We start from the raw sequence: 13,233 nt of genomic DNA, 5'->3' as shown, positions 1-13,233 counted from the left end.
ACAAGTAACTCATTCACGGAGGATCAAACAGGAAAAGTCCTGACAGAGCTAACAAACAGTTCTCCTCCAGGGGCTCTGGTTCCACGGCGATCTTTGCATCTCAGCCAGTCTCACGTCCTCTGTGTCACACAATCAGCACAAACGAGACATTAGTGCAGAGGGAACAAGTCAGATGTGCATGATAAAGCTCCCAGCAGGTGTGCACTCCCTGCTCCAGGAACAACACTTGCACCTCATCGTTCAGCTGATTGTGCTGCTCTACCAGGCCAGCACACTCCCACCCGCCTTAGGCGATGTAAACTCTCTGTCCTGGGTGGAGCTGTGAGCGGTTCAGGTCTGGGAAGCTGGGCATCGTGCTATTCTCCTCTCCCTGCTCCCTGCACCGACCACCCTCATACAAAGCCAGGTGGAAAAACACTCTGCTGAGCTCTACCTGCAACACGGGGATCCGGGCTGTCCCCAGCATCCTTTTTTTTTTTTTTTTTTTTTTTTTTTCAGGCCACGGATACTGGATGTCAGGCGTCTTTACTTTGGCGATGTGTTCACTAAGAAAGAAAGTGTGTTCTTCTTTAAGTTAGCTGACACATAGTAACTAACATGAAGTAAAATCCTAGAGAAGGCAAGGCAGCTCCTAATTTTCACACATGAACAAGTCATGGTAAAGCTATGAGGGAGTCCAGAGTTTACCTCAACCTGATAACTCATATTACAAACTGCCATGTCTTCACTAGGACCTCATGTTAGTTACCATGCAATAGCTAACACAAGTTAAGAACAGACCTTTTTTCTACTGAAGATGCGCTCTTTGCGGGAAACAGAGAGAGGAACACATGGGTTTCCCTATTAGGCCTTTTTAGTCCATTCATCCTTCCTTCCTTTCTGAGGTGATGGCTATCAACCTTGCCCACCTGCTACCTAATAGGCGGATTTTAAAATGACTATTTAGCATAGTGAATTCTTCCATTATGTACCAGACACATTCCAATTAAATTCAAAGGCAGTTTTTCCACCCTCCTGCTAGGAAGCAAGTTCCCTCCTTCATTTGAGGACTGCAAAGAAAACCTGAATTCAAGTGGTTCTTGTGCAATATGTTGAGCCTTTATAACATGACTAGTTAAAGCATAACTCTTTCCTCCCAAAGTGAAAGGCAGGTTTCATTAAGGTTTCACGCAAAGATTAGTGGAATATAAATATTAAAATTGTAACTAAAATGAAAAATCTTAGTCAGTCACAGCACTCTATACATGGATATTTTTATAACCAGTTTATCAACCAAGACATTTCCTGAATGCAAACATGGGAATCTTAAAAGATTTCTATCCTGGATTTGTCTCTCTTTTCTTCAGCTGTTAGTCACATGTTCATAGACGTTATTAGCATTTCTAAGATAATGACCATTGGAAATGTAACATCGACTCTTTTTGAACACTGCATATCACCCTTATTTCATTAAAAATGTTACAAGCACACATTTTGAAAAAAATTCAATTAACTGTGTGCCATTCTCCATGAAGATTTGCATCCTATTTTGATATGCCATGTTCATCTCAATCTTTGTGCAGGAGATACGAAATAAAATTACATGTCTGAGTGCCAAATTTTAGGAACAGCAAATGTTCAAGGTTTGAATATCTAGTTTTGAGTATATTACTACTGGTATGTAATATCTCTGGTAGACATGAACATTTTCACAAAATGATAATTGCACTAAGATTTTGTACTTCCTATTAACAAATATGAAAGCATGAAGCAAAAACATTAACTGTGTTAAGTTGTATTACTTAACAGTACTGGTACAGATAAAGCAGTATAAGCCCTGGTATGGATGCAGTTATACTGGCATATAAGGGATTATACTATAGAGGAACAATGCCATTATAAGCACCTTTATACAGCTATAACTGCATCCATACTAGAGGAGTTGTACTTGTGTAGTTGTATCAGTAAATCTGTCTGTCTTCTCACACCCTAACCAACATAGTTATACTAGTACAAAAAGTGTGTGTAAACCAGGCCTTAAATGATCTGGTCAGCTGGACCATTTAAAATTGACTGTGAAGACAAACTATTTTTATGGATGCATGTGTTGTGTGTTAACGCAATACTACAAGTAAGGGTCAACTCACCAATGGGCCCCTCCATCAAGGCTGGATATGGCATAGCAGACTCTTCTCCTCTGGGATCCCCTGCTGATGACCAATCCAGCCCTACAGTGGTTCACCTTTTCTCATGACTCAGCCTTCTAGCCAGGTCACGTTTAATCACACCCCGTCTGGGATAATAGATAGTCCAACAAAAACAAATGTTCAATCCCTCCATCCAGTCCGCCACACACAATTCTGAGCCCAGTGGTCTGTACACTATTTTCTCAGGGCTTCTAATAGTCCATATTCCCTTCTCATGGGCTTCATACCACCTTGCCAGTGGCTGGAAGGAGAACCCAGGCCTGCCCTCTACACTGTGTTCCAGTCCAGGGTCTCTAGGACAGGCAGTCAAGGTTCACTCCACCAGACTGCCTGCTACGACCTCCCTTGGCTTCTCAGGCAGGATCCACACAGATACTTAGGTGCCAACTCCCATTTTGTGGCACCACTACGATCCACGACACACACACACCACCTTACCCCATACGTTCCTAAACTTACTCAGCACCTACATTTTTGCAGTAAAAGTTCTCTAGCTGCCTACGTTTCTGCATCTCGTCATGCACTTTCCTGTCTCCCTCTAGGCACCAGGATACCTCTCTCCCACCTAAATCTCAGAGCGATCCACAAATAAGGGGAAGATAGGTGTGCCTCTGCCTAACTCATGTGTAGGGCCCAATCTAGTAGGCGTGGTCAGAGACCACCTAAGTCCACACAAGACAGTGGCAGGGGCTGGGAGGGACAAGGAGGAGCTCCCTTATTACTTTAAGCCCAGTGGTTCGGGTACCCGCTGGAATGTGGGAGACCCCACTGTCAAGTGCCCACCTCTGCCAGATGAGGAGAAGGGATCTGAACAGAAATCTGCCTCCTCTCAGGTGAGTGCTTTACCCATTGAGCAATAGTGATTCTCACTCTCATCCCAATTAATTGTTATGCAGTTGTTTAACTAAAGTTCAGCGACTTCAATAGGAGAGATTGAAGGAGATCTACATCATAATATCCTGTAGCCCAATGGTTAGAGGTTGCAGATTCCTGTTCAGATCCCTTCTCATCAGGCAGAGCGGGAACTTGAACAGGGTTGGCATATCCTCCCTTATTCCAGGTAAACACTCTAACCACTGGGCTCAGTGTTATAAGAGAGCACTTTCCTGCTGTTTTGTGTGCAGTTAGGAAGACTTTGAACATGCCTATCAGATTGGGTAGGGTATGAGAATTAGGTGGAAGACCACCCATCTTCTAGTTTGTGGATTGCTAGCAGAGATAGGTGCCTAAATGCAGGCTGCAGGGAGATCCTATCTCCACAAGATGGATAGGGCTTAGGACACACCCCTCTCACCAGCATCTCCCATTTGCTAATTTAAGTGGCTACCTACCTAGCCTGTGGCTTTTGTGGATTGCACTCTAAGGTGCCTATCTCTATAGGGAGCTTAGGCACCTACCTCAGGTGTAATGGACCACAGTGCTACTCTTGAGGCTTTCTACACACCTAAAAGTTAGGCCCTGCTGCACTGAGCATCATAACACCTATATCCTTTTGTGGATGTAGGCCCTTCCTATCAAATATGTTTTGAGACTTTCTCTTCACCTTGCAAAAGGCTTCCTGTTCTCTACAGATCTCATCATTCCCTTCTCCCAAAAGAGCAACCACAGTTTCTTCCCTATAGCCTCTTCTGCTCTAAACTTGGTCTGTTTATAGCACCACCCAGCCCTTTCCCAGCTGCATTTCATCTTTAATCACACCTGGCCCACCCTCCGTATGCAACCAGGTAGGTTAATTGGCCTCTTGGACCACATTAACCTTTTCAGAGTCATTATGGGGTACACACCCCATCACAGTAAACTATGCATGCTCAACCAACTTCTAATATGTACATTCTTGCTTGAATTGTCATTTCTACTTTGGCTGCTGTCCATCACTTCCCTGGAAAAGCTAGATTGCAGATGTTTTAAAAGGAAGTGACTTAACTATTGCTAGTAAAATGTTCTTCCTTATAAATAGATGGAAAATACTGGAATTGCTTTTTACCATTTTGAAAAGGACAAGGTTTCAACTTTAAAAAAGCTGTATGTATTTTTAAAGGATAATGGTAGAATATAAAGAATTTGCATAAAATATACTACAGAAATAATGAAACAGTACCATTAAGTAGTACAGATGAAACAAAAAGGCTTTAAACAGTGGAACTTTAATTATCTAGCACTGATAGAAATATCCAAATGTCCCAAGAACCAGATAATACTGAACATACTGTTCACTTAGCTGTTGAGGAGCCTGGCAATTATCTATCTTCTCTGCACAGCTTTCAATAACATCAGACTTCTGAATTTTCTAAATAATACAGATATTCAGTATTGTTCAGTTACTTCAGTTTTCTTCATTCTGTTTCCTGGCCTACCCCAAGGCTGAAGAAGAGACATGTAGGGACAGGAGTGAGGGTGGACACTGAGGGTGAAATCTTGGGCCCATTGAAGCCTATGACAACGCACTTGAAGAGCAAGAAGAGAAGGTCAAGCTCCCTGCATCAGGAAAAACACAGAAAAGGGCCAAAAGGCATGCTGCAGTGCTCGGACTGTGCACAGATTTGCTGAAGGGAGTCAGGTCTGCATACAGACACCTTTCAAGCTTAGTCCTAGATCAAATTCCCCACATATCCCTCATCCCACCCAGGAATATATCCTCTGTATAGGTTCTGTTTCTAGCTCTGAGACAGTCATGAAATAGTAAATCTTAAGCCTGTCAATGGTCGAGAGTTGACAAATTACCTAGTCTTCACCTAAGACTGTGGTCATTTTGGAGGGGGGAGAGAAAACATTTCTCTAGTAGGTTTTTTTTTAGATGGTGCTGCTTGAAGTTGCTCAGAGGTTTGAAATGTTAGTAGTCCCAGGGATTTGATTTGCTGATAAATTAGTCCAAGGAATGCACAAAAAATGCAGTTTATTCCATGGCTTTGCCCACAAATATTCTAGCATGTGGGTGTATGTAATTATATACCTATGTAGTAAACATGTATTTAGCTAAAGCCTTATATAACCAATCACTGCAGTGTTCTTTGAGAGGTTTGGATTCGTGGAATTAATTCAACTGGAACTCCATTTACTGGTTGTTATGTTTGTTGAGTATAATAGCATTATTTTAATGCTTAGATATAGAAAATAAGTGAGACATTAATGTTTTTTCAGTAGACTTCCTAAAAAATGTAATGATTGTAATGGGTTAAAGGAATACCATCAACTCACGATCTAGTCAGTTAAAAAATAAGTTAAAAATCATTTCAAGCACTACACCCTCCCCTGAATCACACTGATAATTCTTGTGGTTTTATAATTACATTTTTCTGGGTTTTTTTCAAGTTTTTTCCCTGCCATGTTACTGTGTGAAAAGATCCACACAGTTGATTGACAGGGAAACCACAAAAATTGTATACAAAGTGCTCTCATTGTATAAAAACGTTGAAAGTAGAGAAAAATAATTTGTCAAATAATAATCTTAATGGTTATTTGTAATAAAAATAGCAAATAATATTCAGACAGAAGTGTAATTTTTAAGTTGATTGTATTCCTTTAAGGCATTACTTTTTCTGAACTTTTTCTTTTTCTTTTCTTATATTTTTCCTCAGATAATAAATTATATACAGTCTTCAATGTTTTTGATGATGACTCAACCTGCTGGACCTATCATGAGGGCATTTTGTCTATGAAAGTAACAAGAAAAGGAACAGTCATTAGTACTCTGGATGCAGATTGGCTAGAACTAACCACATTTTATTATAAACAAGGATTGTCATTAATTGATTCTTTTGTATCCTGGGAAACTTCTAAAGGTAAGTAAGTGTATTTTTCATGAGATTTTAAACTGTTGTGTTTATTTTGCAAAACAGGTCAGATATTGCTTCTTAATATGGAGGAGCAAATCTGATGTTCCTGTTTGTAAAAATGATGGGTACTATGGTAATTTTTGTCATTGCAACTTCACAGAATGTGAGACCTGATTTAAAGAGGGGAAAAAAGCCTTTTGCTGTTTCCTTGACAGTCATATCTTAAAATAATTAAAATTTCTCTTTTGTTTTACCCAGCTCAGAGTTTTCCAAAGGGAAAAAATATTACTGTATCAATTAGAGCAGCACTTACTGCTAATGCTATTTTATCAAATACTTATTGCTAATAATAATTACATATAGTAACAAAATATTAGGCATACCATCAATTACCATTGAGTATACAGTGTTATAAATATACTATAAGATAAATACTGAAGACCTGTTCCTACGGTCTTTATTCCAGCATGATGCATTCTGAAGTCAATGAGAGTGTTTTGTGTGTGTTAGGACGGAAGGATTAGGCCCGGAGGGTGAAATCCTGGCCTCAGTGAAATAACCCACTGACTTCACTGGGGCCAGGATTTTACCCCTAGTGTTTTTCTGATAGTATCTATTAACAAACTGCTATGACCAAATTACTTATACTTTTGTTGCTTATGTACGCCAACAGGATCCACCTGACCAGTTAGTGCACAACATGCTGGTGCGCTCTAGAATTTACACCCCAGCTGGTGCACACTAATGCCTTAAATTTTTCTTCTTGGCTATTGAGTCTTTTTTATCTTTTCCACTCACTACCACAATGTACTCCTCACGTACTAAAATAAATGTAGTAATTAGAGATGGCCCTAAACCAAACCTTGCATCTGAACACCCATGAACTCTGGGAAAGTTTGGAATCTGTTCTAGAGTCAGAGTTCTTGTCTTTGGCTCATCTCCAGTAGCGATACCCCTCTTTTGTAAATGTTGTGATGAGGCAAATGTAATTTCTGATCATTCCAGATGATTAATGCACAAGCATCAGATCACCCACAACTGGTCAGGTGCTTGTTTATACTTAAACACAACACCATACATTGTAGAAGTTAACATTTAATCCTTTAATCATTTATTATCCAATCAGTAAAATATGACATATAGGTCACTCTAATTACACAGCTAGCTTCTCAAACAATTCATTAAGGACCACGTTTCTATTAATCATTTAAGTAACAAAATTTCTATGTGATTGGGTATTATGTTGGTTTATAGTTTCAAAACTCTTTAAAAGACAAGCCCAGACATTCACACCAGCCTGAAGTTCCATTTATTTCAGTCACTTGGCAAGAGAGGGGGTTATTTCTTCTTTTTTTCCAATAGTAGTTAGCCATGGGGTTTGTTGTGGGGTTTTGTTTTTCGTTTGTTTTAAAAGTAGCAAGATTTTACCAATGGCTCTATTACAGGGGTTCTCAAACTGTGGGTCGGGACCCCAAAGTGGGTCGGGACCCCATTTTAATGGTGTCACCAAGGCTAGTGTTGGCCCTGGGCCCCAACAAGTCGGAAGCCCAAGAGCCACCGCCCGGGGCTGAAGCTGAAGCTCAAGTCCCACTGCCCAGGCTAAGGTTACATGCCCCCTGCCCAAGGCAGAAATCTTTGGGATTCAGCTTTGCCCCCCACACCATCCCCCCGCCCGAGGTGGTGGGACTCAGGTCGCAGGGCTCAGGCGGGCTCAGTCTTTGGTCCCCCCTCCTGAGGTCATGTAGTAATTTTTGTTGTCAGAAGCGGGTCACAGTGCAATGAGAACTGCTACTCTATTAGTTAGACTTCAGGACAGAAACCAATAAACCTGGCTTCTGGTCTCAGCTTTGACACAGAATTGCTGTATTACCTGGAGGAAGTCATTTAGTTCCTCTGGGACTGTAAGCTCTTTAGGGCAGGGACTGGCTCTTACTGAATGTTTGTACAGTGCCTATCACATTGTGCCCTAATCTCATTTGATGCTTGTAGCAGGGTCTTTCTTGAACTGGCAATGGACCCTGCCAGTGCCTCAATTTCCCCTTCTTCATGTTCTCAAAAAGTGCCCCTAGCCTCTTTTGCAAATCAAATACCATCCCTTCTTGGGGTCTGGTTTATTAAAGTCACTCAGTTCCAATATCAACTTAAACCAAAACAAGCCTTTCCCCCACTTCTTTTTCTTCAACCCTTTGCTGGGCTTAACAGTTCCTTCCAGTTCCTGCTGTTTCCTCAAGCCTCTTCCTCAAGGTTTCTGTCCTGCCCCTCACTGAAGGTGGCTCTATATCACTCAGTCCTCTCTGGATTCCCTCAAGGAGCCTCCCAATTTCCTGCAAGTCTTTGTCCTTGGATGTACTGAGGCTTCAGCGTCCAGCTTGCATGGGTGCACATGCGCTCGCTTGCTTGCTTGCTCTCTGTTCTCTACATTCCTCTGGGCAGGGGAGCTCTACCAGGCCCACTCTGAGCCTGTCTAGAGAGACCTCCCCATGCTCTTTCCTAACCTCTGATCTAACACTACTTTGAGAGGGCAAGCTCCTTCTTTTAGGAAGTCCTGTCCCTGGGCTACCATCATGTGATGCCTGGTCACCTGACCACCCATCACTTAGGACCAGATGATAAGGCACAGGTAGGGTTGAGTCCAAATCCCTTGAAGAGTCAGCCTGTCCTGTGACAGATCCTCTGGGTTCTACTATACTACAAATGATACTTTCAAACTCTGTTTCTTACTAGAAAGTCCATGGCTTCAGTATTAGACTACTGTATTCCAAGGTATGGTTAATATTTTAATTAAGATGGAATTATGATTAATGTTTAAATTATGTATTTTTAAACTGAATATGATGTCAGAAACAGGAAATTATTTTACTGGATTGCAAAAAAAATAATTATATAGCAATTTCTTTTGCAAGTATTTGAAACAACTTTACATACCAAATGTGAATTTTTAGTCAAAATTAATTAATACATTGCTATCTTCCTTACCTAAGTTGATTTAAGATTAGAATGTAATGCAAAGAAGAGAATATTTTGTAGTAATACTCTGTTAGGTGAACAGACTTGAACTGCGTGACCTATATAGCTCCTTGAATTTTACTCTTGTTATTTTGTGCTGAATGAAGAGTTTATGTTCCTTTAAAGTGGCATTTTGTTGCCCAAGTTTTGTTGTTTTTCAGTTGTCCTAGATTCTAAATGGTCAGTGTTCCTTTAGAGATGCTTATGGCGGTTGTGTATGAATGAATGGAACACAGGACTTTAATTCAGAAAAGCTGCTTTGTGAAAGTTCATTGAAGTGTTTCTTCACAGACTCTCACAAACAGTTTATGCAAGCCTCAAACTCATTCTGTGTAAAATAATCAAGTATATTAAGAGTGCTAGCTAAATAATATATATAAAGGTAATTTTTTACGAGTCATTTAGTATCTGCTTGTTCCCTGACAGTTCTATCCCCATTGTACCAATCAATTTTTCTGTTTACATGGCAATTAACTTTTGCTGTGCATCACTGTAAATCTCTGTAAATCATGAGGCCACAGTTCTAAGCCAAATGCATTCAGTGCATGTATGTATGAGAAAAGGCTCTCATTCTTCAGTTTTGCAGACAAACAGGCATCACAGAGTTGCTAAAGAATTATTTTAAAAGGCTTAGAATATAAAAGTGAGCAAGCCAGTTATTTGTGACTTTCATCAGACAGCATGATTAAAAGGAGGAGCTCCAAAAACCTCTCTCTTTTCCCTCCCCCGTAAGCAATAATTCCTGCAAGAACAACTTAACTTGGTTCTGTTTACCTGGTCTGATTGATCCTCCCACCTCGCAGGGTCCTAGAACCCAGGCTCCAGCCCGAGCCAGAACGTCTACATCGCAATTAAACAGCCCCATAGCCTGAGCCCAAGTCAGCTGGCACAGGCCAGCTGCAGGTTTTTAATTGCAGTGTAGACATACCCTGTGACTTCAGTGGCAGTGGAATCATGCCCTTACACTTTAGTAGATTTCTCCCAGTGCTGGAAATAGAGGGAACAATACCAGTTATAATTCATCGAGGAGAACTGCTTCAAACCAAAATTAACCTCAGCCACTGTCAGCCCACAGAATTTCCACAAGCCTCCCATTCTCCACAAGTCTTTACCATTTTGTTCTTATAAAGAACTGTCCCATCGTTAACACCTGGAGAACGTCTTACTTCAGCATTCCACACTGCCTCCTTTGAACAACTGGTGCCTCTGATTCTGCCCAGCCTGCTTGTTATATATTGCAGTTGAGATCTTGGGAGTAACAATGCTGGATTAAAATAAATATGTTTAAAGAGGCAATCTAACATGGGCTTTTCTCCTTCTGATCAAGTGTCTGTAACCCAGGAAAGAGTTTACAAAGTGACTTGAGCTGAATTTAGCTACTGGATTCTTTCTTGCCTGATTTGTTTGTTCTTGACATCAACCTAAAAGAGTTTATATAATCAGTTGAATATTTGGGCCTCTCAGAGAGCTGAAATCTAAAACCTTTCTGAACAAAAATAAATAAAATGGAATTTAAACGATGTTTGCCTCCCATCACCTTGACTACTTTGCTTGTGTGTTGCATCCTTTATCCTCATTGCTTTTTTTTTCTTTAATAGGTGTTATGTTCTTTTTAGCAAGAATTGTCTTTCTGTTTGTCTGTATATCACCTAGTACACTTTAGGCTTTATTGCAATATGAATAAATAACAACACATGTAGCCCAAACAGCTGCAGAAATGGTCATTTGGCTCAGGCCCTATGGAAGTTTAAAAAAAAGCATATTAGCAAAGAAAACAGAAGTATTTCCAGAAGCTATCAGAATAAAACTTGACAGTATTCTGTTTATTAGAGTGGTTGAACTAGTTCCTATTTTAATGCAAGAGAAAGTATAATGAATATTGAGCCACAACACAGTTCACTATTTCTAATGCAGGAAAAGCTATTGTGGCAACATTTTATCTATGAGGTATTTTTTTAAATATTATACTCTAGAATTTGTTTTGGGTACTAGCATTAGAAATAGTAAACTACTATCATAGACTAGATGGACAAAAGGGCCAAATTAATTCCTACTGAAATGCCACTGAAGTTGATAGAGTTTCACCAGGGAGGAATTTGTCCCAGAATATTTTGTGAATGTCATAAAAAAATGCTGAAATTTTTAAAAATCTTAGCACTGAGAGGTGACTTTTATTTCAATAATTTTTGTAAAATACAGAAGACCTGACAGGGTTGAAATATTAAAGATTAAAATATTTCCTAGTTTTGACTGTCTATTTCAAGCACCTACCTAAAACCTGAAGAGAAGATCTGCAGTTAATGAATTTATAGAATTGAACTGTTTGCAAACCCTCAAAGTGTGTGCAGGTGTATTGTATACACACTCAATCACATACATATATACACACACACACACAATTACACACCCAACCACATTTTGTGTATGTGTGTAAAAATTAAACATTATACACACTTATTTCTATACATGCCTGATAGGCATATATGCCTGTAAATATGTAATTTAATACACATCTCCAAAACCAGGCAAGATTTACTGCAAATGCAGACCCAAAAAGTAGTAAGATTATTGTGACTCTGTTAATACTTAGCATTGATTAGGAAACCGATGTTTGAGATGGTCAAATTCATGTATTTAGAAAATTTATGCCCATCTGGTAAAATTCGAAGTCAGACCAACTGTGGAATTTTCAGTTATTCTCCAAACAAAATTACAGTATCACAGTATTTCTGCATAACCATAAGTTATGTCACAGAGATAATCTTCTCTTTACATTCATGGTATGTTGGAGAGGATTTAAAGCTGATATTCTGAAGAGTATTTCTATTTTCTGTTTAAATTTAGTTTAATTTTTTTTAGTTTTTAAGATTCTCGGCTATTGAGGTACCACTACAGAAAGGGCTTCCAGATGGCTCTTAGGAGATGCACTATGCTATCAAAGACAGAAAATGAACCAACATACGATGCACAGCTTTAGTTTGGGCCAGCTGGATATTATCAAATTCTCACAAGAAGTAAGTCAGGGAGGTGCTCTCTGAAACTTCCTTCCCATCAGGAATCCTCCTATATTTACTTCTGTTTCAGGCTCTTCCTGTGGCCAGTTAATATTTTTTTAAGTGATTGTGGATAGACACTGTAATTTGTTTTCTTTTTCTTTAATCCTCTCCCATCTCCAACAACCATATTTGTTTTGGTCATACATATGTCATTTCAAAGTTGAGTATAGAGTTTTTGTATCTGTGTGCTTCATAAACAGTGGTTATCTTTCTGTTGTATAAGAAACAGAAATTCAAACTCAGATATGGCACTTGCTTACTAATGCTTTTAATAACATGGAAATTTGCATTTAATTAATAGCTGACTCCCTGTAGAAAAGGGAAAATACAGTAATTTGATTAAGAATATGACTTCATAGCTTACAAAGTGGTGACTGAGACAGCTCAAAAAACATTAAAGATCAATTTATTTGATGCCTCAGATAATGTGATTTCAGTGGGACTATAAGCAGTGTATGAAGTTAAGAAGGTGTGTACATCTTTGTAGGATATAGGCCTACGTCTTTATAGTTCACTTTACACATTTCCTTGCTTCCACAGGAGACCACATGCCCAAATCTTTAGAAGGATTATTTATATATGAAGAAGAAGGTTCAGGAGTTCCAGGTTCTAACAGGAAAGGAAATGACACAATAGTTGTAGAACAATGGACTGTCATTGAGGTAACTTGCTGTTTATTTACCAATTTAACATTTTATCTTTAATTTTCTGCATTGTTTCTTCTTAGTATATTTTGTATCAAAATTAGATACAAGTTTAGTATGCCTTCTTACAGTCATCTTTACACAAACAAGACTACCATTGAAATCATAAAACTGAATGCTGAATTTGTGTATTTGTAATCAAATCCCTAAAATAGGTAAGATCTAGCAAATCAGACTCTACATGTAGTGTAGGAATTTGGTCAAAAATACATGAAAAATCATCTTTCACACTTGCTTAAGAGTGGCTTATTTGTTTTACAGACTATGTAATGTTTGAAAATGTGGTTTAATTCATTTCTTTCTACATCCGTGGTTCTCAAACTGTGAGTCGGGATCCCAAATTGGGGCACGACTCTGCTTTAATGGGGTTGCCAGGGCTGGCTTAGACTTGCTGGGGCCTGGGCTCGAAGCCAGAGCCCCACCACCTGGAACCAAAAGCTGAAGCCCAAGGGCTTTAGCCCTGGATAGCGTGGCTCAGGTTACAGGCCCCTTGCCTGGGGCTGAAGCC

At 39.5% G+C, this 13,233-nt stretch overlaps 1 protein-coding gene across 1 annotated transcript in view; it reads left to right on the top strand.

Annotated features, from left to right (window-relative positions):
• RFTN2 (raftlin family member 2) overlaps positions 1 to 13,233 on the top strand; it is a 58,021-nt gene that overhangs the window by 19,175 nt on the left and 25,613 nt on the right. The window contains exons 5-6 of the mRNA XM_045032967.1: positions 5,762 to 5,965; positions 12,562 to 12,683. Of these exons, the coding sequence (XP_044888902.1) occupies positions 5,762 to 5,965; positions 12,562 to 12,683 (326 nt within the window). The remainder of the gene's footprint in view (positions 1 to 5,761; positions 5,966 to 12,561; positions 12,684 to 13,233) is intronic.

The sequence above is a fragment of the Mauremys mutica genome, chromosome 10 (genome assembly GCF_020497125.1).
Source record: "Mauremys mutica isolate MM-2020 ecotype Southern chromosome 10, ASM2049712v1, whole genome shotgun sequence".
NCBI lineage: Eukaryota > Metazoa > Chordata > Testudines > Geoemydidae > Mauremys > Mauremys mutica.
Note: the sequence above shows the minus strand (reverse complement) of the source record. Positions and strands in the feature narration are given on the sequence as shown.